Source organism: Sorex araneus, chromosome 1 (genome assembly GCF_027595985.1).
Source record: "Sorex araneus isolate mSorAra2 chromosome 1, mSorAra2.pri, whole genome shotgun sequence".
Classification (NCBI taxonomy): Eukaryota; Metazoa; Chordata; class Mammalia; order Eulipotyphla; family Soricidae; genus Sorex; species Sorex araneus.
In genome coordinates this window covers 311,490,487-311,517,516 of record NC_073302.1, presented here as the reverse complement: position 1 = coordinate 311,517,516, position 27,030 = coordinate 311,490,487, and the positions used below count along the sequence as shown (strand labels likewise).

Here is a 27,030-nt window from a genome sequence, read left to right as displayed (position 1 = left end):
CAGCAACAGAACAAATGCTGTCAAAACTGCCCATTTGAAACTGTGTTTCCACTTTCAGGTCTTCAGAATTTAAACAACAGCATATTTTATGCCCAGTCTAGGACCACAGGAAAAAAATTTTAATAATTCTACAAATGTCTTATGGTTGCCAAAGATTTGTTTCACAAAATTATTTATTCAGAAGCAAAAGAATTAAAATGGGGAACTTCACAGATACTGGGTTTGAATTGAAATAATATAAAAAAAAGATTTTAAATAATTTATATAATTATTTAGAAATGGATCTAAAAGTTGTTCCGACAAAATAATTGTTAAATATTTTGTAAGTTAAAATCATATCCACCAGGGTAGGTCAGATAAAGAAGGGACCCATATGAAGTAATAGCTAGAAATTATAATGCTAGACAAGAGTTGAGTGTAAAGAGGTAAAGAGATATACCTGATACCCTTATCTGCATTGCAAACCACAGTATCTGTATTGCAAACCACAGCGCCCAAAAAGAGAGATGTGTGTGTATGTGTGTATGTGTGTGTTTGTGTGTGTGTGAGAGAGAGAGAGAGAGAGAGAAGAAAAGCATTTGCCATAGAGGCAGGCTAGGTGGTAGAGTGGGGAGTGGGGTTAGGGGTGATGGGAAGGAAACTGTGGACACTGGTGCTGGGCCATGTTCACTGGTAGAAGGATGGGTGTTGGAACACTGTATGACTGAAACCTAATCATGAACAGTTTTGTAAGGGTGTGATTACAGTGATTCAATTTTTAAAAATTATAAATAGGCCCCTTTCCGCGTCCCGCTGGCCCAGCCTTTCCTGTCTGGCTCCGTCCAACCCGACCATTTTGCAGGTAATCAGGCCACTCCCAGCCACGCATCCCGGGTGCCCCCGGGTTCCCACGCGGCCGCCCCACATGACACGAGCCCCTCCAAGGAAGAAACTGGGGCGTGGCCTGTATCTCAGGGGTCGTGGCCTAAAAGGGGGCGTGGCCGAAGTTATTCTTTCCTACATTAGCACATTAGGTATAGTGTTCTTGCTTTGAAAATCGTTTTAACCCATCTCAATTACTTATGCGAACTAGCCCATTAGCTTACTTTAACTCTAGAAAAATTATCAGTGAATAAGAGAAGCTTAGCAAAACCTTTGTAAACTTAGCTTTAAGTCTTCATTGAAGACCCCACATCAATCAGGAAGAAAAGCCTGAGTATAAGGAAGAACTCTAGAATAGGAACAAAGCTGCCATCAGCAATAGCACAACCAGAGCCCCTCTTTCTCTCAGCAAGAGGGAGTAGGAATAAACAACTACAAAGGTCCAATTCTATACTTCCATAACAATATGAAGAAGCAGCGAAAATCCCCTCCACGGAGAGAGGGAGAAGAAAAGATACCAGAAACCTCAAAAGGGGCTATCCACATCTAAGACCTCTCAGATAAACAATTCAGAGAGGAAATTTGGAGGAGAATCGACCTACTCCAAGCAACTATGGAACAGACATCCAATAAATTAAGGGAGGAGATGAATGAATCACTGCAACATTGTACCAAAAAAATGCAAGAAGAAATGAGAGCAGAAATTTCAAACTTACGAACGGAAGTCACACAAATAAAGGAATCGGTAGATGAATTAAAAATCGCAGTAGATGCCCTCAAGAGTATAATGACTACAGCCGAAGACAGAATCAGCGACCTAGAGGATGAGCTGCAGAAAGCTTACAGACAACAACAAGTAATGGCGAAAGACCTCAAAATGTCTATAGAGCGAATCAGAGCCCTTGGGGATGACGTCAAGAGAAAGAACATAAGAATCATTGGAGTACCAGAACCACAGGGAAGTAACCCCAACGAAAAAAACACAGTCAAAGACATCATTACTAAGAAATTCTCAGAGCTGGAGAAGGCAGGCATCCAAATACAAGGAGCCCAAAGAGTGCCAGCAAAAAGAGACCCAAATAAAAAGACTCCGAGGCATATCATAGTCAGAATGGCGGATGCTGTGGATAGAGACACAATTCTACAAGCAGCAAGGTCAAAGAAGGAAATCACATACAAAGGAGCACCCCTCACTAAAGGGGCTACTGTAAGCTAAGGAGGAACCCCATGAGAACAACTAACCCCACAGAAAGATGACACAAAACCCCATCACAATAATCTCTCTCAATGTCAATGGCCTAAATGCACCTATCAAGAGACACAGAGTGGCAAAATGGATCCAGAAATTAAACCCAACATTCTGCTGTTTGCAAGAAACACACCTGAACAAACAGAGTAAACACAGACTCAAAGTCAAAGGATGGAAAACAATCTTGCAAGCAAACAACTCCCTTAAAAGAGCTGGAGTGGCCATCCTAGTATCCGACAATATAGATTTCAGGTTGAAAAAGATTAGAAGGGACAGCGAAGGCCACTTTCTATTCATCAAGGGATATGTACAACAGGAGGAAATCACACTCTTAAACGTATACTCCTAATGAACGACCGGCTACATACTTAAGACAACTCCTTACAGACCTCAAAGAGGACATCACTAACAGCACAATAGTAGTCGGGGACGTCAATACCCCCTTATCACCTCTGGATAGATCAGGAAGAACAAAACTCAGCAAGGAAATACTGACTCTGAAAGAAGAAATGGAAGAGAGAGGCCTAATAGACCTATACAGGGCTTTACACCCCAAAAAGAAAGAATACACATTCTTTTCCAGTGCACATGGAACATTTTCCAAAATAGACCATGTACTGGGCCCCAGAACATACCTCAATAGAATCAGAAAAATAGAAATTGTATCAACCAACTTTTCAGACCACAAAGCGCTGAAGATAGAAGGTAACCACACACTGACACAGAGAACCAGATCAAACACCTGGAAACTAAACAACTCAATGTTGAACAATGAGTGGGTTAGGAAGGAAATAAAAGAGGAAATCAAAAAATACTTAGAAACAAATGAAAATGAGGACACGAGTTATCAAAACCTATGGGACGCAGCTAAAGCCATGTTAAGGGAAAAATTTATAGCTCTCCAAGCATTCCTCAGAAAGGAAGGGCCCACATAGAGAACTTGACTTCACGGCTCAAGACCTTAGAAAAGGAGCAGAAAACGGAAACCAAACCAGAACTAAGGAAAGAAATAATAAAAATTAGAGCAGAAATTAATGACATAGAAACCAAAAAAAAAATCTGAAAGATCAATGAAACAAAGAGCTGGTTCTTCGAGAAAATAAATAAGATTGATAAACCGCTAGCAAGACTCACAAAGAAAGAAAGAGAGAGAACCCTAATAAATCGAATCAGAAATGAAAAGGGGGAAATCATAACAGAAACCAGTGAGATTCAAAAGATCATCAGAGACTACTTTGAAGGTCTATACGCCACAAAACAAGAGAACCTAAAAGAAATGGATGAATTCCTTGATTCCTACAATCTCCCAACTCTGAACAAAGAAGACTTGGAATACTTGAATAGACCCATTAATGTCAAGGAAATTGAAACTTTAATCAAAAATCTCCCCAAAAACAAAAGCCCAGGCCCAGATGGATTCACTGGCGAATTCTTTCAAACATTCAAAGAAGACCTGTTGCCAATTTTCCTCAAGCTTTTCCAGGAAATTGAAAAAACAGGAATACTACCAAACAGTTTCTATGAAGCACACATTGCCCTAATAACAAAAGCAAACAAAGACACCACTAAAAAATGAAAACTATAAACCAATATCCCTGATGAACACCGATGCGAAGATCCTCAACAAAATACTAGCAAATAGGATCCAACAACTCATCAAGAAGATCATACACCATGACCAAGTGGTATTCATCCCGGGGATGCAGGGATTGTTTAACATCCAGAAATCAATCAACATAATCCATCATATCAACAAAAGTAAAGATAAAAACCATATGATCATATCAATAGATGCAGAGAAAGCATTTGACAAGATCCAACATCCGCTCATGATGAAAACTCTCACCAAAATGGGTTTTGGAGGAACTTTCCTCAAGATAGTCGAAGCCATCTATCACAAGCCTACGGCAAGCATTATCCACAATGGAGAAAAACTAAGGGGCTTTCCTCTAAGATCAGGCACAAGACAAGGATGCCCACTCTCACCACTTCTCTTCAATATAGTACTGGAAGTACTTGCAATAGCTGTTAGACAAGAAAAAGAGATTAAGGGCATCCAGATAGGAAAGGAAGAAATCAAACTCTCACTATTTGCAGATGATATGATACTCTATCTAGAGAAGCCTAAAGCCTCTACTAAGAAACTCTTAGAAACAATAGACTTATACAGTAAAGTTGCAGGCTACAAAATCAATACTCAAAAATCCATGGCCTTCCTTTATACAAACAATGAGGCAGAGGAAAGGGACATGAAAAAAGCAATCCCATTCACAATCGTGCCCCAGAAAATCAAATACCTTGGAATCAGCCTAACCAAGAAAGTAAAAGACCTCTACAAAGAAAACTATAAAACGCTACTCCATGAAATAAAAGAAGACATGAGTAAATGGAAACATATACCTTGCTCATGGATAGGGAGAATCAATATTGTCAAAATGGCAATACTCCCCAAAGCATTATACAGATTCAACGTGATCCCTATAAGGATACCCATGACATTCTTCAAAGAAACGGATCAAGCAATCCTAAAATTCATATGGAACAACAAACGCCCACGGATAGCTAAAACAATTCTTGGGAAAAGGATGATGGGAGGCATTACACACCCCAAGCTCAAACTTTACTACAAAGCGGTAACAATTAAAACAGCATGGTACTGGAACAAAGGCAGACCCGCAGAACAATGGAACAAGGTGGAATATCCCTACACACAACCCAAAATATACGAACATCTAATCTTTGATAAGGGAGCAAGAGATGTGAAGTGGAGCAAGGAAAGCCTCTTTAACAAATGGTGCTGGCACAACTGGACAACCACATGCAAAAAAATGGGCATAGACCTCGACCTGACACCATGCACAAAAGTCAGATCAAAATGGATTAAGGACCTCAACATCAGACCACAAACCATAAGGTACATTGAAGACAAGGTCGGCAAAACCCTCCACGATATTGAAGATAAAGGTATCTTCAAAGATGACATGAACTAAGCAATCTAGTAGAAACAGAGATCAACAAATGGGACTACATTAAACTAAAAAGCTTCTGCACCGCAAAAGATACAGTGACCAAAATACAAAGACTATCTACAGAATGGGAAAGGATATTTACACAATACCCATCAGATAAGGGGTTGATATCAAGGGTATATAAAGCACTGGTTGAACTCTACAAGAAGAAAACATCCAACCCCATCAGAAAATGGGGCGAAGAAATGAACAGAAACTTTACCAAGGAAGAGATACAAATGGCCAAAAGGCACATGAAAAAGTGCTCTACATCACTAATCATCAGAGAGATGCAGATCAAAACAACCATGAGATACCACCTCACACCACAGAGACTTGCACACATCCAGAAGAACAAAAGCAACCACTGTTGGAGAGGATATGGGGAGAAAGGGACCCTTCTACACTGCTGGTGGGAATGCCGACTAGTTCAGCCCTTTTGGAAAACAATATGGATGATACTCAAAAAACTAGAGGTTGAGCTTCCATTTGACCCAGCAATACCACTGCTGGGAATATATCCCAGAGGAGCAAAAAAGTATAGTCGAAATGACATCTGCACTTATATGTTCATCGCAACACTGTTTACAATAGGCAGAATCTGGAAAAAACCCGAGTGCCCTAGAACAGATGACTGGCTGAAGAAACTTTGGTACATCTATACAATGGAATACTATGTAGCTATTAGAAAAAAATGAGGTCATGAAGTTTGCATGTAAGTGAATCAGCATGGAAAGTATCATGCTAAGTGAAATGAGTCAGAGAGAGACAGACATAGAAAGATTGTGCTCATCTGTGGAATATAGAATAATAGAATAGGAGTCTAACACCCAAGATTTGTAGAAATAAGTACCAGGAGGCTGTCTCCATGGCTTGGAGGCTGGTCTCCCATTCTGGGCAACTCAGAGAAGGGAACACCAAGTAAAATGTGGTCAGAGGTCATACGGGGAAGGGTGACAAGTGCCGAATGTAGACTAGAGACTGAACACAATGGCCACTCAACACCTTTATTGCAAACCACAACACCTAATCAGAGAGAGAGAACAAAAGGGAATACCCTGCCATAGTGGCAGTGTGGGGTGGGGGGAGACGGGACTGGGGAGGGTGGGAGGGATGCTGGGTTTACTGGTGGTGGAGAATGGGCACTGGTGAAGGGATGGGTTCTCGAACTTTGTATGGGGGAAACATGAGCACAAAAATGCATAAATCTGTAACTGTACTCTCACAGTGATTCACTAATAAAAAATAAATAAATAAATAAATAAATAAATAAATAAATAAAGCTTTTTGAGACACTGAAATGCACACTTGTTATCCAGGACAGTGTAAATTGCTTTAATAAAGGTGCTTTCTGCTAACCACTATGTAAAAAAAAATTACAAATAAAATAATAAAAAATGAAATAAAATCATTTTCACAGTCTTCTTAAATTCCCTGTGTGAGCCTACTTTGTTAATTACACTGATGATACCTGCCTTCTATGTGAGTTATGGATAATTAGATACTACAAGTGAACTGCTAAGAGAGAATGGACCCCTCACAAGGGCAGTCAGCGAAATCATTATTCTGAACCTGAGCAGCCTAATTATTACATCAAAGTTTACATTGGAGAACTTGATCTGAACATTGACACTATTTGGGGGTCAAACCTCTAGTGCTTGGTGAATTCATACAATAGTTCATTAAAAGAAATGTGCTTGATAAAAGGAAAAGAATGAAAAAGTCAGAAAATGTGCATAGAGGAAAAGAACATGTAGAGACAGTTTCCTATGAGTACCAGAGATGGCCTCTAATGAAAAGTGTGAAGGTCTAAATCTAAGGCTAGGACAACCACTCCAAGGGAATCAACAGTCATCTGAGTCTTAACACCTGTGGGGCCTGGAGCAATAGCACATCGGGGAAGGCATTCGCCTTGCACACGGTCTACTCGAGTTTGGTTCCCAGCATCCCATATGGACCCCCGAGCACTGCCAGGAGTAATTCCTGAGTGCAGAGCCTGTAGTAACCACTGAGCATCACCGGGTGTGACCCCAAAAGAAAAAAAAGAAGAACGCCTGTGTGTGACGATCTTCTCTTACAGAGCCATAGAAAATCCACCTCCTCTCTTTCTCCCCAAGGAGTCAGGGAGAAAGGAAGGAAGTGTCCCCAGGCTGCTAAGCTGATACTTATGTCATCTATTTTATCAAAGAACCATTTCATAATAGTTCAGTCCTCTAAAATTCCATCCATGCTATCTAAATTAGCAACAAATAATCTTTTAAAAAAATAAAAAGGTACTATAATATCGTGTATATAGCGCACATCCTCTTGAAAGACAAATACTTTCTGAGTTCACTCATATAAGAAATAAAAATAAAACTCATGAACAGATAAAGTATAATAAAAACAAAACTTTTCACTCTAATGATAGAATGGTAGTTACCAAATGAAAGTAATGGGAATTGAAGGAATGGAAAATGGTGAATGATAAAGATAGACTTTGGTGATGCACATGGTGTGGAATATGTAATTTTTGAGACAAAAAATTCCCTAAAACTTGAGTGGCATCAGTAGCCAATGTTATTTCAGTTTTTTGTTTGTTTTTGGGACACAGCTGGTGGTGCTCTGGGATCACTCCTGGCAGAGTTTGGGGAACCATGTAGAGAGCTGGGGATCAAACCTGGGTCAAACGCATGCAGGAAAGGTGCTCTATTGACTATACTATCTGTCTGGCCCCAATTTTATATAAATTTTTAAAAGATAACCAAAAAAGCTAATTTAGGTAAATTTAACAAATAATTTATGATCAGTTTCAGTTTCTAATGATTTTTAACCGACTTTTTTTCAGGAGATGATACTTTCTGTGGCCAACACAACTATTTATAGGATAGCTTATAGAATGACTCTAGTATGTAAATGGATGATATTGAGGGTATCAGTTCCTGCTTCCATTATAGGGATGAGATGATAAATTGTTATTTAATGAATGTTGTTTAAAAAGCATCACCTTGGGGGACTGGAGCAATAGCACAGTAGGTAGGGCGTTTGCCTTGCACACGGCCAACCTGGGTTCGATTCCCAGCATCCCATATGGTCCCCTGAGTACTGCCAGGAGTGATTCCTGAGTGCAGAGCCATAAGTAACCCCTGTGAATCGCCAGGTGTGACCCAAAAAGCAAAAAGAAAAAGAGAAAAAAAGCATCTCCTTGGGAAATCCGGCTGGAACACAGGTCTACAGCGACTACACATACATAGCTCCTGTAGATTCATTCATCACAGAGTCATGGCTTTTGATCACTGGGTTATAGCTTCCCTAACAGCATAGCAAAATTCCAGATTTATGAGCGGGTGACCAATGCTGTAGAATCCTTCAGAATTTTTCTTTGCAAATTTTTTTCAGAAGGGGAAGAATAGTAAATGGAGAGAGGTAAATGGCTCTCTCCAAAGTACCCAAAGCAGAAACTCCCTGGAGACCTCTTGGTTGTGATCCAGATAGGGTTTCTACACACATTTTGTTTATTGAAGACCAGAGTTTTTTCTCTGTAAATTAGAAGTAAACAGAAGATGACAAAATGTCAAATTCACAAGACCTGGAGGATTCTATATTTTTCATTTTTCAAGCTTAGTTTTCAAGGGCATTTTCGTGAGCCAGAAATATTATTTCTTGTTGCATACAAAATTGACTTTCTGGAGTTCCAATTACTGACTTAAGAACTGTGTGTTGAATGAGCCCTGTCAAGTCGCTAACCAAATTCCTGACGATCCACCATACTCTTAGAGAAAATATACTGCATAATTTCATCCTACTGGAGGTAGGGGCTCAGGGGTGTTGGATTACACCAAGCTGTGTTGCAGCTTGCTCCAGGTTCTTTGCTCAGGTATCATTCCTGGTGCAACTCAAGAGACCACCGGTGGTACAGGAGATAGGACAGTGGTTGGATACATGCAAGACAAGTGCCTTATCCCCTTATCCCTGTACTATTTCTCTGGTGTCAATTCCTTGCTATCAGTCAGTGGGAAATACAGACTATGAGAGTTTGAATGATTTGACCTTCTATTGCATTAGAATTCCCACCCCTGTCCAAATTTTGTCATCTTCGCTTTCTTTGAGTGGTGAGCTCACAAGTGATACTCAGGATGTCTTGGGGCCTCACTGGCAACTCTTGGTCAACTGTGTGGGGCTCAGGGGGGCCTTCAAGGCTGTACCCTGATGACTGCTTCCTTTTAAACTGTGGGACCACGACCCATCACCTGCTCTTGGCACTGTTGAGTTCTCTAATCTTTTGGCAGCTGTGTCCTTTGATCTGGCATGGCCATTGGCTGGCTGGACCATGCATCTTTGCCTTCAGGTCAGAGGTCCCAAACTCTCATCTCTATTTCTTAAGACTAGTCAGAATTCCACCCCTCACTGCAGCTGCTTTGCCAGGTCAGAAGCCCCTTACCCATCCCTGCTCAATCATGCCACGAGGTCCTGCATATCCCTGGGAACTGGGCTTTTGGGTTCTGAGATATCCTGTCCCCACAGGTGGGTATCAGCAGATGGACTAGGCATCTTTGCAGGTTGAATCATCTTAAGGATTCATAAGGGCCACATCACATTGTGATAACCCTCTGCCTCACATCTCACAGAGTATACATGCATCCTTCTTGCAGTGGGCCCAGATACTTGGGTGTAGCCCTGGGTGCCTCCCGGGACATAGTAATAATAATAATTTATATTTAGCTCCATCCACAAATCTTAGGTCACAAGGTGGTAGTGGTAATGAGTAACCACAGAGGCCCAAATTAAAGCCATCAGAGAGGCAGGACCATTGACATTTAAAGCAACCCTGTAATCTACACCCAGAATTCGAAATCAGAACTATCAGAAATATTTTTGGTTAGACTTAACAGGGAAAGGAAATATTCATTTGAATCCCTCAAAGAAAGGAGGTTGAACTACAAAGACTCAACCCCAGATCATAACAGACACAATGCAAAAGCCATATAGAAACTTACCAGGCATAATGAGCAAAGATAATGGCCCCAATAGTTCTACCAGTACCAACCAGCTCTATAATCTCTGGGATAACAACTTTAGAGACATCATGATGAGGATGCTTAATGAGCTCAAAGAAACAGTAGTGCAGGTACAAAAAGTTTAAGCATCAAAATGAGAGACCTATAGTCAGAAATGCAGAGCTGAAGAGTTCTGTAGGTGAAGTAAAAAGCTCAACAGAAGGCCTCGGCAGTAGAATAACAGGAGTTTGGGAAAGAATCAGTAAGCTCCAACATGGGCTGTGGAAAACTTCTAATAAAGAATAAAATATAGGGGGAGGCAGATACAGAATATTCTCTCTCATATACAGAATAAAAATAAAAACAAATGACCAACGACAATAGAACCTGGGAACTGGTCTACAGAGCTGAGCTCACCCTGGTGGGAGATGGCAGTGGGGCCAGAGGAGTAGGTTATTTGAGGGTACACTCTGGACAGCATGACATTAAAGCAGTGTATGCATGAACCCTATCATTAATATTGTTGTGAATCATGGTGCCTGAAATTTTAAAAATAGAGACTTTTATTACAAAGAAAAATTATAATAATAAATAGTAACTACAAGAGTCCTAATATATAGAAAGGCCAGAGAGATAGTACAATGTGCAGGGTTCTTGCCTTGATGTAGCTGACCAGGATTCAATCTGTGGCACCCCATATGGTTCCCCAAGCAACACCAGGAGTGATCCCTGACACCTCAGCCATAAGTATGCCCTGGGAACGACTGGGTGTGTCCCTGCTCAATGGAAAAATATATATATATACACACATATGTATGTGTGTGTATATATATATGCACACACAGAGAGAAACTTTATACACAGAGAAACTCCAATGCAGAGAAATTCTGACACTTGCTCCATTTAAAAGCAGGGAGAAATAAACCTTATATGAATCCTTATTGTTACAAATCATACAAGGAGACTTAATAGTAAAATTTCTTTTAATTTTAAATATTTAGTGAAGGTTTGAAAGCAAAAACTATAGAATATACTGCATACAAAAATTCTATTTCAATAAATTAGATGATGTGTTTTATAAATTCCAATAAACACTTCTAATATCTTATAGATACAAAAGAAGGAAAGCAGGTATAAAGTCTATGATTATATATCCTACAGAAAACTGTCAAACATAGTTATTGGACTTGAAAAGCCCTGAGAAGGGTGTCTTTTATCCTAGCCAGTAGGAAATAACTTGTTCTTCTAGAAGCAAGTTATCTGATCTGATTTTAGCCCTGCTGTTTGTTTTCAATTAGATGAAGAAATACTTCCAAATTTTTGTTTTCTAATCTTAAATCACTAAGTTCCAAGGGGAGTGCAGTATCATCTATCCCTTCTCCTTCCCATATCTAATTTTAACTATAGGTCAGTCTGATATTTCAAATCAGAAGGCAGATGCTGAATTGCATTAGTAAGAGTTTATGACACTGCAAAGGGTGGGAGGGGCCCTGATTCTTGTTGCCTTGATAGCTCTTTTCCTTCCTTCTTTTGGCTATACATGCAATGCAGTCAGTAGTTCATGAAATCTGGCTGGAAAGAGCCCTCTTGTTGGAAAGAACCTGTATGCAGGACTACTCATTCTAGTGTCCCACGGGAGGAGACAAACAAGGTTGATGCCTATCTCACCAAGACCAGCCATGGCAGCCTGTGACCAATAGTACCGATACGTCTAGCTCGGGTGTGTTAGTATCCAAAACAGGCCCATTCTTGTATCTAGCTTAGCTTTCTAGCAACAACAGGCAACTAACCTTATTGGCGTTACTTCTACAGGAGTAGAGAAGAGAGAAACGGAGTTGAGCTTGGAAACATTACTATGTGCATAAAGTTAGCCCCCAACTAACTCTTCTGTGACTCATGGTTGCTGTCCTTTTCTGTGTCTTCTTTCTTCCTAGAACACTTGAAGGATAAGTTAGAAGAATACATGGCTCGGTTTTCCAAAGTGAGGATTGTTCGCACCAAGAAAAGAGAAGGGCTAATCCGAACCCGACTCTTGGGCGCATCTATGGCCAGAGGAGAGGTCCTGACTTTCCTGGATTCCCACTGTGAGGTCAACGTGAACTGGCTGCCCCCTCTCCTCAGTGAGTACACCCCCTCCCCTGGCCTCCTGGGGGCTGGCAGGGGTGTGTGTGGGCGGATTTCTGTCCTTCACAGGGCGTGTGGATTTTGCTGTCCTCGGCTGTCAACAATGGCTAGAAACCAATTTTACATGGAATCCTTACGTTCTATCCTAACTACTGCTGAGGATAAATAGGGGCCTGGAGAGCTGAATTAAACTGAACAATTTAGATGATACCCATGTTCAGTCTAACTGAAGGTCCTAGGGTGTTTCCTCTTTCCTGACTGCATTTAGACTAAGTAAATAGCCACAGGGCAGGGGGAACACTCAAAAGGACTACTTATAACTCTGCATCTGTGTATCACTGTCATCCCGTTGTCATCGAGTTGCTCGAGCAGGCACCAGTAATGTCTCCATTATGAGACTTATTGTTACTGTTTTTGGCATATCGAATATGCCATGGAGAGCTTGCCAGGTTCTGCCGTGTGGGTGGGATACTCTCGGTAGCTTGACGGGCTCTCAGAGAGGGATGGAGGAATCGAACCCGGATTGGCCATGTGCAAGGCAAACGCCCTACCCGCTGTGATATCACTAAGAAGATTAAAACAGACACAAAGTTTAACTATTGTTTTACAACTATTATTGTTGGCATGAGGAAAGAAAATTTTCTAGGCACAGAACATACGTGAGGGGTAAACTCTCTGACATTTCTTAGAATTTTAAAAAATCAATTATGTTTCCCACTTTCCAGTCCCATTCACTACTCATATATGTATCCCATATGAGCCTAGAACCTCCCCCATTACTCGGAGTTTCCATCCAGATGAGAGATTCATGATAAGGCTAAACCACAGGGGAAAAAAAGAGAATTTCCCCATTGCACCTGAGCTCTTACACACACACAAGAATGAAAAGTTGTTCAAGTTACACCACACATGTGTGGCCCAGTGCTCAGTTTTTTTTTATTTCTCAATGAAGTTAGCTATAAAGTCCAGTAGTAAATAATAAAAACAGTATAAGCCTGAAAAAGAAAAAAAATGTAGTTACTACTAAAAAGTTCTTGGTATGAACATATTCGTTTCCTTTTCACTCTTACATACTTCACGAAATCAATTTTTCTCATAAATATATATCCCTGGTCTTGAAGCGAACTTCAGTACCAGCTGTCTGCGACAGCCGCCTCAGAAAGAATGATTTGCTATTGACTGCTGCTGCGTAGGATTCCAGCTCGAACCAGCAAAGTTCCATTAGTAAAAGATGTTGGGGAGAACAGAAATCAATTGAAACTGTATAAGATTTAAAACAGGAAACAACCAGCAACTAACCCCCTGCCACACGCTCCTACACAGAGAACTGCCTGCACATCCAAATCAACAAGAGGGTTGAGTGCTCCCCTGGCCAGCTACTCCTCTGAGCTTTTAATTAAAAGTTCCTTGTCCAAGGACAGAGCAATTAGAATTTCATCAACAACAGTGAGATTCCCTTAAACTGATTTTGACCTGTTTAGTGTCAAATACTCACCGAAGTCAGCAAAAGTCCTAACATATTTATGAACCAAAGCAATCCCTAACTGCCAATTACTGAGACTCTCATTCATACAAATCTAACGAGAGAGAGAGAGAAGGGAAAAGCAACAAATAAAGAGTAACCCACTTTTTCTCACAAAAGCATTTCATTTTCTGTACATCTGATAGATAAGAAATGATTCAAGCTCAGGATCCGCTATCTTTTTTTCCCCCTCTATCAGTGTCATGACACATCATCCAAAAATGAAAAAAAAAAAAAAAAAACCAGGCGGAGCCGGTTTCTTGGTTCATTTTTCTCCTTGGGATTATACCTGAATTTCAATTTCCCATTAAGAGTCTGTTTGTTTGATCCCTGGAAATTGAAATGTAGGCACAAGCCTTAGATGAAAAATTAGTCATGCTGCTTTCACCCTAAGCTAGTACTGCTAGATGAGAGCTGGAAAGAAATTTGAAGGGAAAGTTGACAGTTAATTTAACAGACTCATTCTCTTTGGGTCACCTTGGGACTCCTTGCTGGTCAAGAAACTTGTAAATCAACCTGATTCTGAATTTGATTGAGGAAAGTCACTGAGACCTTAATACTGAAATACCTGCAGAGGTGACAGAAAAAAAAAAATAGTTTGGACACAGCAATGATGGTCTCCTCTGTCAAAGATTTCTGTGGGGAAATACCATTCAGATAAAGATTAAACCCCACTAAAAGGCTTACCCAGGTGAAAAAACATGCTCCCAGCACCCTTTGTGGGGATTAACTTGAAATCGGTCTGGGAAGAGGAGGTCTCTCTGTCTACTAATTAGTTGAAATAAGATCTGTGTAACACCTAGGCTCTCTGCAGCCTACTGGGGCCATGTTACCTAAAATTGCAATCCTTTCCACATGCCAGTATTCTACACTCTCCTCACCCCACTTAATTTTCTTATATCATATTTATCACCTGTAATAATGCTATAGAATTTATTTAGTATATTGATCATCATTGCCTCAGTTTGGATGATAGGGACTTGTGTGAGAGAGGTTGTTATTCATAGTTGTAACACCAGAAACTTAAAAAAAATGTTACAGGTATGTAGTTTCTACTCAATAGATACTTGTTGGATCATGAGTGAGTGAATAAATAAACAAGCATTCAAGTCTGAAGGAGAGATAACTCACTGGATTCCATTGTTTTTTCCCAACCTGCATGATCAGTATTTCAAAACAGTGGTACTAAAATAGCCAAACATCATTATTTCTAAACAATGTTATGTATTTTTAAAAGATATTTCAGTAGGTCATAGGGATAGTGCAGTGGTTTTGCATGCAGTTTGCAATATCCAGCTAGCCCAGGTTTTATCCCTAGCACCCCGTATGGTCCCCTGAACATCCCAGGAGCAATTTTGACCTATATGGTGTAAGCCCAAAATCAAAACAAACAAAAAATATTTAAATGTGGCTTATTCCACAGAACATAAATCAAGATTTTCCAAACATCTCAAAAGTAGTGTTTCATCTATGTTCTGCCTGCCAGGAAGTACTAGTTCATTAGAATAACTATTGATAAAATGAAGAGTTTTAGGAATAAAATACTTCACATGTGGTTATTCTAGGTGAGCCAATAGATAAATAACATAGGCAGAATCTCCTGCCCCCACACCAGGCTGTCTTCACCAGGGCCCCTTTGGAGTGGGGCGGGTTGAGTTTCCCTCCCCACCCAGGCAGCCAAAAACCTCAGGAACTCAGCCACAGCCATGCTCAAGGTCACTCTCCACACGCTTGATTGAGCCTCACCCATGACGGAACCGACAAAAGAACCCAGGTATGCAGGACCCGGGGCTGAAATCTCCAAGCCTGCACAGATCAGGACTGGCCCTCCTCCAACCAGATCCCAGTTTTTCAGTAACTTGGCAGTCACATCCACAAACTGTCCCTGGCGCCATGTAATCCCATCAACAGGCAAGATCCAGAGACTATAAAACAAAGCACCCGGAAGAGAGCAACACAATTTTTCCTGGAGCACATGACCACAGGACCTCTTATACTCTAGCCCACTGACATACATAAAGCGGCACACATGTGTTTGCTTTTCTTATATACGGACTTAAAGGGCCCCAGAATGAAATCAACAACATTTACACACTTCCCTCTTATCATGGTGGGAAGATGCTTGCTGGTTGGGTGGATGTTTGAATATTATCTGGAATGAACTATTGTGAACTACTTTATGAAAATATAATGCATAAAAATTGCAAAATATATATAGTCCCTTGTGCTAGGTCTTAATGCCTTGCAATAATAATAACCACATGAAAAAGGAACAAACTGATACTGAAAAAGAAATCAGCTTTCTGCTATGTAAGAAACACCGTGAGCAATAGCCAAAATCTGGAAACAACCCGAGTGCCCTAAAACAGATGACTGGTTAAAGAAACTTTGGTACATCTACACAATGGAATACTATGCAACTGTTAGGAGAGATGAAGTCATGAAATTTGTTTATAAATGGATAAACATGGAGAGTATCATGCTAAGTGAAATGAGTCAGAAAGAGAGGCACAGACATAGAGAGACTGCACTCATTTGTGGAGTGTAAGGTAACATCACATAGGCTGACACCCAAGGACAGTAGATACAAGGGCCAGGAGGATTGCCCCATAGCTGGAAGACTGCTACACGAGCAGAAGGAGAAGGCAGATGGAATAGAGAAGGGATCACTAAGAAAATGATGGCTGGAGGAGCCAGTTGGGATGGGAGATGCATGCCAAAAGTAGATAATGGACCAAGCATGATAACTTCTCAGTGTCTGTGTTGCAAGCTATAATGCCCAATAGTAGAGAGAGAGTATGGGGAATATTGTTTGCTATGGAGGCAGGGGGAAGGTGGGAAAGGGGGGCTATACCCGGGATATTTGTAGTGGGAAATGTGCACTGGTGGAGGAATGGGTGTTTGACCATTGTGAGATTGTAACCCAAACATGAAAGCTTGTAACTATCTCATGGTGATTCAATAAAATTTTAAAAATGTTTTAAAAAAAGAAAGAAACACCGTGAGCTAGAAGGTCACAGGTTTTAGGATTGGACCTAAAATGAATATGGGGTTGTATCCTTTTCTTTCTCAGAGTGACCTTTGGCAAGTCATTTCACTTTTCTTATCTCAGTTTCCTCATATATAAATTGGGAGTGATAATTGCTACCTTACATAATTTCTAGGAATGCTAGAAATAACAGGAGTAAAACTCAGCATTTGCCAATGAATTGGATAGTAGCAAAACTAATAGCAGAAATATCAGGCCAGCTGAAATATTTTGGGGATATGATGAGAAAAGTGTAGAACTTTGGAGCCAGATAGATAGTACAGTGAGTGGAGCACTTGCCTTGCATATGGCCCACCAGGGTTCAATCCCCAGTGTCCCATATGTCCCCTGAGCACTGCCAGAAGTAATTCCTGAGTGTCACACATACACACACACACACACAATTCAATAGCTTTTCTATAGTCTATACCAAGGAAAATAAGACAGTAAAAAAATCTATAAGTATAAAAGCAAAGAATTCTGTATGATCTTTCAATGTGTAAGGGCATGTCCACCATCATTTCAAATTAGATGCTAAAAACGCCATGAAGTTAAATATTTATATTTTGGAACTTCCAGAAAACAGGTCACTATTTTCTCAGCAAGCTTTATCTGTATGCTTGAAGAAACACAAGGACTGTTTATACTCCACGCTTGTTGGCCAGACTATAAAATGACAGATTGGGGACAGGTCAGAGTAAAAATGTGACAGAGGTATAACTAAGTAAACTTCTGCAAGTCACTCTGGGACATAACTTTCTTAAAGGTAAGTACAACACTAATTGTGCCTAATCATTGTTCCTTCATACTAAGTCTAGCATGTAAATATAGATTCTGCAAAGTGCTCGCATGAGGATTCGAAGCCAAGCTCTGCCAGCATTCCGCCTTAAGGAGGGATCTGTAGCCTTCTCTGCTGAAAAAAAAAAAGTGACAGATGGCCCAGGCAGACATGTCATATTCTATTTTGTGCTTTCATTTTTCAGACCAAATTGCACTAAACCACAAAACCATCGTGTGCCCCATGATCGATGTCATTGACCACAATCACTTTGGGTACGAGGCACAAGCTGGGGATGCCATGCGTGGAGCCTTCGACTGGGAAATGTACTACAAGAGAATCCCCATCCCTCCGGAGCTCCAGAGGGCAGATCCCAGTGACCCATTTGAGTGAGTAGCCGAGAGGGAGGGGCAATGGAAGAGCGGGCGGGCAACTCATTCCAGAGCATCAACTTGGGGAGTCAGGAGGATCACTCTCTCCAAAGCAAAGTTCTGAAGTAGGTGTAACATTATGCAAAAATACCACAATAAAGTCACAGAAAACAATGTGGGGCAGGAAAGAGAGTACAAAGGCAAGTTACTATCCTTGCTTGTGGTTGACTTAGGTTCAATCCCCGCATTCCCATATGCCCCAGAACTTGGTCAGGAATGATCCCAGAGCTCAGAGGCAGGAATAAGTCTTGAACAAAGCTGAGTGTGGCCAAAAGTAAGTAAAAGAAAAAGAAAAATTGCAAGTTTTGCCAGGTATTTGTGTCAGTCCCTCTTAAAATTTACTAAGCATGAGAGAAGGTGGACAGATGTGAGAATCAGAAAAAAGAGAGTTAAAAAAATACATCTTTTGCTGTCCACTGTTTTCTCTTATTTTCACTACTATTATTTCTACTTTTCCATAAACAGTTATTTAAATAAGTTTTTCTCTAAGGAGGCAGTGAGGAGAGGTAGTGGTCTCAGATGCTACTGAGAGAACTTTGCTTAGAGAAGGTAAATTTACAGGGAATACTGAATGATTTTTTTTTTAATATGGGGCAGTTGGGCAAGTAAGTTTGAGCACTTCTGATTTCAATTAATTGTTTCATTTTCACTGGAGATTCATATCAAATATGAAGCAGTTCTTAACCTTGTAATCTAAATTCTGTTGGAAAATATTTTTAAAAGGGGAATCAGTATTCCTTAGCCAAAATCCCCAAATTTCAATTTTTCAACTTGGCAAAATTAGTCAAAATCATATATCCAGGACTTTTCACATAATGCTGGAAACTTATTTAAGATGTGTACATATGTATACACACCTATGTGTGTAAATATGAATTCATAATATCTATAATATCTAATGTTAGTAGACTTATTTCAAAGGTAAATCCAGTTCTTAATGTTGGCATAAGAATTGTGAATGCCAGGGAAAATAAAAACAGAACATGGATAAGACTAGAGCTGCAAAACTATAGAACCCATTAATGTTCTGTGGTCTATTAAAAAAAATTAGGCCAGAGAATTCCCAAGGCATACTATTATTATCTACTCCTCAAACTATATACTTTGGATTTCACTGAAATTATAGATATAATTTTAATTGACATATTTATCATGAAGGAATCATAGTTTCTGGTAGTATTGAGTTGTACTATTGCACTGATAAGTTTTCCCTTATTCTTGTTTTTTTGAGGGCAGTCTCCCAAGCAGTGCTCAGGAAGTTGAGGGTCTCACCAGCAATTTATGGTCAACATTGTCCGTTGTTCAACGTAAGGGCCTAGGGACACCATGCAGTTTGTGCTCTGTGGCACTAGGGATATCTAGGCCACTCCAGCTATGCCAGGTCCTCCAGGATGGCACCCATTTATGCCTGGGAACTCTATCTGTGGCACCAGGAACAGAGTCCAGGAGATATAGCTGCCATGCATGCACCCTAAATGCTGTACTATCTTCTGACCTAAATATAGTTTCTTTTTCTTTTCAATTGAGTTTCTGATACCAGAAACAAAAAAAAAAATCTGTGATTAAGGCTTTTGTACACTCTCTAAAATTTCACTTAAAATCAACACTATCTCCCCATCAGTAATATGGCACATTAAGTATGTAAAAGAGAAGTTCCTTCTTACATCCAAAAAGTGTTGAAGTGGAGTTTCTCCACCCCAGAAAACCATTATCCAGCTAACAGCTGCATGTCCTATAATCCAGGCCAATTCTTACATAATTTACCCAAGGACTGCAACAGGTTTCACAGGTGAAGGATTCAAAAATCATGATACACAAAGCACGCACACACACACATACACACACACAGAGCATATACAAACACACACTTAAGATGTTAAGATCTGGTTATAACATGTATTTGTGATTGACCAGTTACAGATATTGGAGCTGATTCCAAAGACACTTTCCTTGGGTTCATTTGCTAGAGTGGCACACCAAACTCAAGAAAATTTTGCTTAACTGATAATGCATATTGCAAAATAATACAAGAAAAGGAATATGGAAGAGATGCATGAAGTAAGGGCAGGAAAAGAGCACAGAGCTTACATTCTGAGTCTGTATGAAGGCCTTCCACTTACCCACTAGCCCAGAAACTCTCCACCCCTCTCTCTCTTCGAGAGTTTGGGGAGGTGTTATGATGCAGTCACAACGTACTTCACAACTCCTTCACCGCCATTGAACTACTCAGATGGAAGTTCCTCTCCCCTCCTGGGGTAGGAACTTGGCTCACCACTGATAGTTCCAATTTTCTCATCCCAAGATTGATTCTTCTGCAGACCATCTAAGGTATATCCCATAAGTCTCCTCATTAACCTAACAAGACTCCTCTTGATGGCGCTCCCTTTGGAAATGCCAAATATTATTTTAGGAGCTCTCGACTGGGAAAGGGTTGAAGACTACCGCGTCTCTCTCCTTCTTATTAGATATCATATCACAGACTCTAACATTTACACTCACAATGAACATTTGATAAACATTGGAACAATATTTCCTCCCATTGAAAGAGTCCAAAAAGATATCTTCCTGAGAAAGCAAGAGGGATTTCCAAAGACATTAGCCTGATAGATCCGAAGGAGAAACTGTTTCTTTTGTGGTTTGAAGCACAGTCATTAAATATCCAGAATTTCTGAAGGAATGTCTCACATGTTCAAGTTGTAGGAGAGTTTTCAAGAGGAAATAATAAAATTGTTGCTCTTCCAAGTACTTCACCCAGGATTGCAGAGCTCTTCAAAAACTATTAGTAAAAGTTTTGAAAGAAGGAGTTTCTGTGAAACCATTTTAAGTGGTATCAACTGACAGAATCTCTGGTGACCTTCCTTCCCATAAATGAACTAAATATTAGCAAAGAATCTGCTGGTGAGATTTAAAGTCAAACTGGGGTTTAAGGAAGGATGCAACAGGCCCAACACATGGTGAAACTACTATTAAATTGCAGCTAAATGTAGCAAAGGCATACCCCAGTAACTGCATTCCAGGTTGCCATAGTTTAGAGACTAGAATTCATCCACGATGGCTCTCATAGCGACTAGGTTTCAATGGCCATTCTTTCCACTGCAGTACCAGAAGTGAATAGGGCTCCCGATTTCTGCAGAAATAGACTCAAAGCTTTGAGGAGATCTCAAATGATGACACCTCTACATAAAGCTCATATTTGGGGGAAGATGAGGTGAGAAGGGAGAGAACAGATCTCCAACTGTGGTGAATGCATTATTAGGCAACTTACTGAACCACCAGGCTAATACTGTTGGTAATTTTTTAAATAGAATTACTTCTTTTCCTCTCACCTACTTATATGGATGCTGTCCTGTCAAAAATTGAATTCTTCTGGAACATATTACTGCCACTGTTGATGCGTTTTAACTCCCTCTGAGTCCTAGGAATGTGGATGCTTTAACCTTTCATAATAAATGTGGCTTGCAGGAGGTGTCTACTTTGATCTCAAAAACTGAGTTTGCCTTCGTGATTATAAAAGAATGGTTACCCAAGCGGCTATGCTCCGTGTATCAGCAATTCCATTATCTCAGCAGTCACCTGAATATGCTCATAAACAGACATGCTAATACGTGCTTCTAGTGGTACAGCTTTAACAGACATAGAATGCATGCAGAGTCTTCATCTCTTTCAGAGTCTCACAATCTAAGTGGCTGCTCCGAGGGGCATGTGGCTCCCTATGGGATAAGGGAAAGGGAGGGCTGAAAGGATAGGAAGAGAGGGACTCGAAAGTAGGATATAAATCTATTGCAAACTGCAGGATATTTCATACAACATAGATGTACAGAATATCTTTCTGTAGTAATTTTATCAAATCCCCAAAGTGACTAGTCCTAAATTCTCTGGTTTCTTCTGCCATTTTTGAATTTTCAGTAATTTACTGGGCTGGAGCGATAGCACAACAGTAGGGCATTCACCTTTCACTCGGTCGACCCATGTTCGATTCCTCCGTCTTTCTCAGAGAGCCCGGCAAGCTACCGAGAGTATCTCACCCACAAGGCAGAACCTGGCAAGCTACCCGTGGCATATTGGACATGCCAAAAACAATAACAATAAGTCTCACAATGAGAGACGTTACTGGTGCCCGCTCAAACAGATCGATGAGCAATGAGATGACAGTGACAACAGTATTTTCCAACTCTCAAATTCTATGAAATTAGTGGGCTATAAACAATAATTATAAATAAATTGAATAATTTCAAATTTTAGAGTATTATACTAGTAGGGAATACATGTATTATTTTCCAAATATTTTATATAGTCAATTATTTTTTTTTCTTTGCTTTGAAGAGGAGAAGGCTTTGGGTCTTCTTTGTGAGATTTAAGCACCCTTTGTGCTTGGGAGCTTCTCTCAGCTCTGATTAGAATTCAGGGTTGAATCTAATAATAGGGTACTACTAGGATTCAATTCTGAATCCTAATAGTGCCCTATCTCAGCAATACTCTGGGGACCATATGTGGAGCCAGGAATAGGACTGGAGTTACCTGTATGTAAGGCAAGCATCTTAACTGTTATACCATACCTCTGGCCCTAAATTCAATTTCTTAATAGAGGTTGACTTTCATGATCAAAAGTCTTCAAAATCTACCATCTTCATAACCAGGGAGTCAAGACCTTCAATGATCTAAGATGGAAAAGAAAAACTTTTAAATAATTTTGAATTGTAAGAAGACATTTGCTTCTGTGTGCCTGGGGATTTAGTTTTCAACAAATTGGTCCCAGAAATTCATAGTTCACGTTAATATATGGCAGCATAATGCCAATTGGATAACATATATATATACATATATATCATCACTGTCATCCTGTTGCTCATCGAATTGCAGGCACCAGTAACATTTCCATGTGAGATTTGTTGTTACTGTTTTTTGACATATCGAATATGCCACGGGTAACTTGCCAGACACTGTAGGGATACACGCACACACACAAACATACACACACACACACATACATATATACTGTCACTGTCACTGTCATCCCGTTGCTCATCAATTTGTTCGAGCGGGCACCAGTAACATCTCTCATTGAGAGACTTATTGTTACTGTTTTTGGCATATCCAATATGCACGGGTAGCTTGCCAGGCTCTGCCTCTCGGGCTCGATACTCTCAGTAGTTTGCCGGGCTCTCCGAGAAGGGCAGAGGAATCAACTCAGGTAGGCCGCGTGAAAGGCGAACGCCCAACCACTGTGCTATTGCTCCAGCCCCAACATATATACATATATATATAGATATACACATATATATATACACATCTTATGGGGAGTGGCAGTGAAACATTTTATTTTTCTAGTGGCTTCTACCATGATGTAATGCTTTGAGAAATTCTTATTCATGACTTCTAGGAAATTTTCTTATTCTTGCATTACTTCTAATTCGGGACCCACCAGAATGAAAGCCTTTACAATATGTCAAAGCAAGACAGAAGAAGTTCCTTTAGTCATGAAGATGGTAAGGAAGATGTTTCTTGGTTACTAACATATTCTTCAGTTTTAACTCAACATCCAAAAGTTCAGAAAGGACAGAAAAAGGAAAAAATTCCTGTCAAAATCCCCTTTAAGGTAAGCAACCTCAAGACAGCATTCAGGACAAATGACCGGCTTCTTGAACTTGTCAGAGAAATAATATTTGCTACTTCAAAAGACAGCCCATTCCATTAGACTGATTGACAGAAACCTTTTCCCTTGTGTTAAGAAAAGTCTGCCTTCCCGATCCCAAATTGTCCTGTCTCATTTCACTAACATGTTTACAAAGATAGCACAGGCTAGTTCATCCAATATATCAAATACTCAGGCCCTAACATATGAGTCTGTCAACCACAAAATAAAGTTAATTTCTAGTGAATTTGCACTACTTCCTAGAGATCATGCTTCCTTTTGCCAAGTACTCACAATCAATTCAGCAGTCTATTCAATTTTGCAGAACACTGCATTTTCCGGAATTCACCTCTGTCCTGTCTTTGAATTGTGAAGAAATTACTTTTATTCTGCCAATCTTCTTTGGATGTGCACAATTCCTTGAAGACTTTGAAAATTTAGTTTTAATCTTCATGAACAAAATTCTTATACACAATCATTAGCAAGAACTGACAGATTATTTTACCACTTATATAGAAAACCACTTTACAACTTTTATTTTTTATTGAATCATTGTGAGCTACAGTTACAAAGCTTTCATGTTTGAGTTTCAGTATACAGTAATCCAACACCTGTCCCTCCACCAGTGCACCTTTTCCACCACCAATGTCCCCAGTATCCCTCCCTATTCCTGTCCCACCCATCCCCCTCCCTCTATGGCAGACGATTTCCCTCTCACTCACTCTCTCTCTCTCTCTCTCTCTCTCTCTCTCTCTCTCTCTCTCTCTCTCTCTCTCTCTCTCTCTCTCTCTCTCTCTGCTTTGGCCATTATGGTTTGCAATACAGATACTGAGAGGCCATCATGTTTGGTCCTTTATCTACTTTCAGCACATATCTCCCATTCCGAATGATCACTCCAACATCATTGACTTAGTGATCCCTTCTCTAACCCAGCTGCCTCCTGCCCCAGCTCAGAAGGCAGGCTTCTAATTGTGGAGCAATCTTCCTGGCCCTTGTCTCTACTGTCCTTCAGTATTAGTGTCATATTATGTGCAACACTTTTTTAAAAGAAAATCTGTGTGCGTGTACATGTATGTTTGTATTTGTGTATATTAGACTATAGATCACAGTTTAAAATTCTTAAAAATCTTTTATTCTCTGAGAATCCCTATGTATATAAACACGTCAGTTTGAATTCAGTGACTCCTTTGCCAGGCATCTCAAGTTTGACATTCCAAACACCACAGTTCCCTAAGGAGCAAAATGTCAAAAGTAGAATCCTTTAGAACTGGTTCTGGGATCCAGAAGTGTGAATCATAGGCTATGCAAAAATGAATAGAAATCTAGTCTTATATTACAAAGTACTGCTTGGTTCCTGGAAGAAGAATACTTCGCAATGTCTCCAGATAATGTCTTCTTTCGTTTTTCCGAGGGACAGAGTACAGATTCCTGGAATATTACTGACTCTGTCCCCTATGCAGATGTTTGAGAAGATTTTGATGAATCATTATGTGGAAGTCAGTGATTCTTGGGGAACAAGTTTAACTGTTGTGATCAATTGAAGTTTAGAGTAGAATCAAATCAGAAAAGTAAATTATAAATAAATTCAAGCTGAAACTTTAGATACAATTCAATTTCTCATTTTTATTGAAATCTAGACAATAGACTTTTAATCTAGACAATACATTATAATGACTTAGCCCATGTTACAACTAATGAATGTACCAGAGATTGCTGATTTGTCAATGCGTGCTACCTTCTTTTATCCACACCACAGTGTGGTGAGAAAATTATAAGTTGCTAAAAGCTTAACTACTTTGATTCAGCACTGGATATGGAATTTAAGCCTTATCTTGATCTCAATCTTTATCCTTATCTCAAGTCTATAAAATAAATAATACTGTCTGATTTTCACAGAGGCAGGTACATTTTACAAAATTAAGCAATTCAGACTCAAAGACATTGAGTCATTTTCAAAAGTTTACACAGAAAATTGTAATAAGAACCTGGATCTAAGGATTTCCACCATTCTGTGGCAATTTCCTCCTCTCGTCCTATTCAGAGAAGGTATAGTCTTTAGTACTTGACTGATAATCATGTTTAAATAGAAAAAAAATTGTCAGAGAATACAATAACTTTTTCCCTAAATAGTAATGTGATATGGGCTTGCAAATGGAACATTAGAAAGCTGCAAGCAGCAATGACCTTCATCAATCCTTACAGCAAATTTTGTCTCATGACATATTCAGTGCACTGAAATAAACAAAATAACTCCAGGGTGGCCTCATGCAGATCAAATTATTCTATATGCATGGCCCAGTAGAGAGGTCTGAATAAGACTGATAGCTAACTGGCCCTCTGCTCTGAAGACTGTGGTCCAGACGTGGCCTCATCAGTGTGGAGGAAGAGGGATTTTCTCTCATTAGAGGAACAGAAACTTCATCTTACAAATATAGAGCTCAACATATTGAGAAGCAAGTCATTTGATGCTGAGAATGAACAATGAGCTATTGATTGCATTGATTGACATTCAACTTTTGATATCCCTTTTGGGTAAATTCCATTTGGGATCAAGCTGTACATACTTGGAATTTGAAAAGTGATCTTCTACTCAACTATCTTTCCACAAGAGTTCCGACCACAGATGGGTCATGCTGATCTCAATACAAATTAGCAGGACCTGGAGACATAGTATGGCAGGTATATAGCATAGTATAGCTTGCCTCACACACAGCAGACATGGGTTTTATCCCTGGCACTCTATATAGCTGGCCAACTTCACCAGGAGTAATTCCTCAGTAGAGAATGAAATTAACTCCCCATACAAAAAGGCATCAAAAATCAGATGGGCAGGTCATGTAATGCGGTTCAGAGACAATCACTGGACTAGAGCTGTTACCGACTAGATTCCATGGGACCTCAGAAGACCTCGTGGCCGCCCACCAACTAGATAGTCAGATTTCTTCGTCAAATCTCTGAATGAACGATTTGAGGCTCTTCCTGTTCCTGGAGCGAGCAGGTATCATTGGGCTGCACTAGCTCGTGACAGGGACAAATGGAGATGTTACTGGAGCCCACTCGAGCAAATTGAAGATCAACGGGATTACAAGTGATACAAGTGATACAAAAAGAGGCATTCAAAGTATAAGTAGATGTAGATAGTAAGGTGTGAAGAATAACTTTATGATTCTTCTTTCCTTAACTCTTTATATTGAATTGCTTGTCTTTCCTTTTTTGTTTTGTTTAGCCCCTTTTGGGTTACCTCTAAAGCCTGCAGTTTGGGGCCAGCAAGATAGTACAATAGATAAGATGCTTGCCTTTAATACAGCTGACCAGTGTTCAATTTCTGGTATCTCATATGGTCCCCCAAGCACCACCAGGAGTGATCAGGAACGCAGAGCCAGGAGTAAACATTGAGAACAACCAGATGTGACCCTAACAC

The 27,030-nt window shown here is 40.0% G+C and overlaps 1 protein-coding gene across 5 annotated transcripts in view; it reads left to right on the top strand.

Annotated features, from left to right (window-relative positions):
- GALNTL6 (polypeptide N-acetylgalactosaminyltransferase like 6) overlaps positions 1-27,030 on the top strand; it is a 1,098,691-nt gene that overhangs the window by 860,377 nt on the left and 211,284 nt on the right. For all 5 annotated transcript variants that reach the window (XM_055118910.1, XM_055118897.1, XM_055118904.1 and 2 more), the window contains 2 exons: positions 12,029-12,214; positions 17,752-17,935. In XM_055118910.1, coding sequence (XP_054974885.1) covers positions 12,029-12,214; positions 17,752-17,935 — 370 coding nt within the window. The remainder of the gene's footprint in view (positions 1-12,028; positions 12,215-17,751; positions 17,936-27,030) is intronic.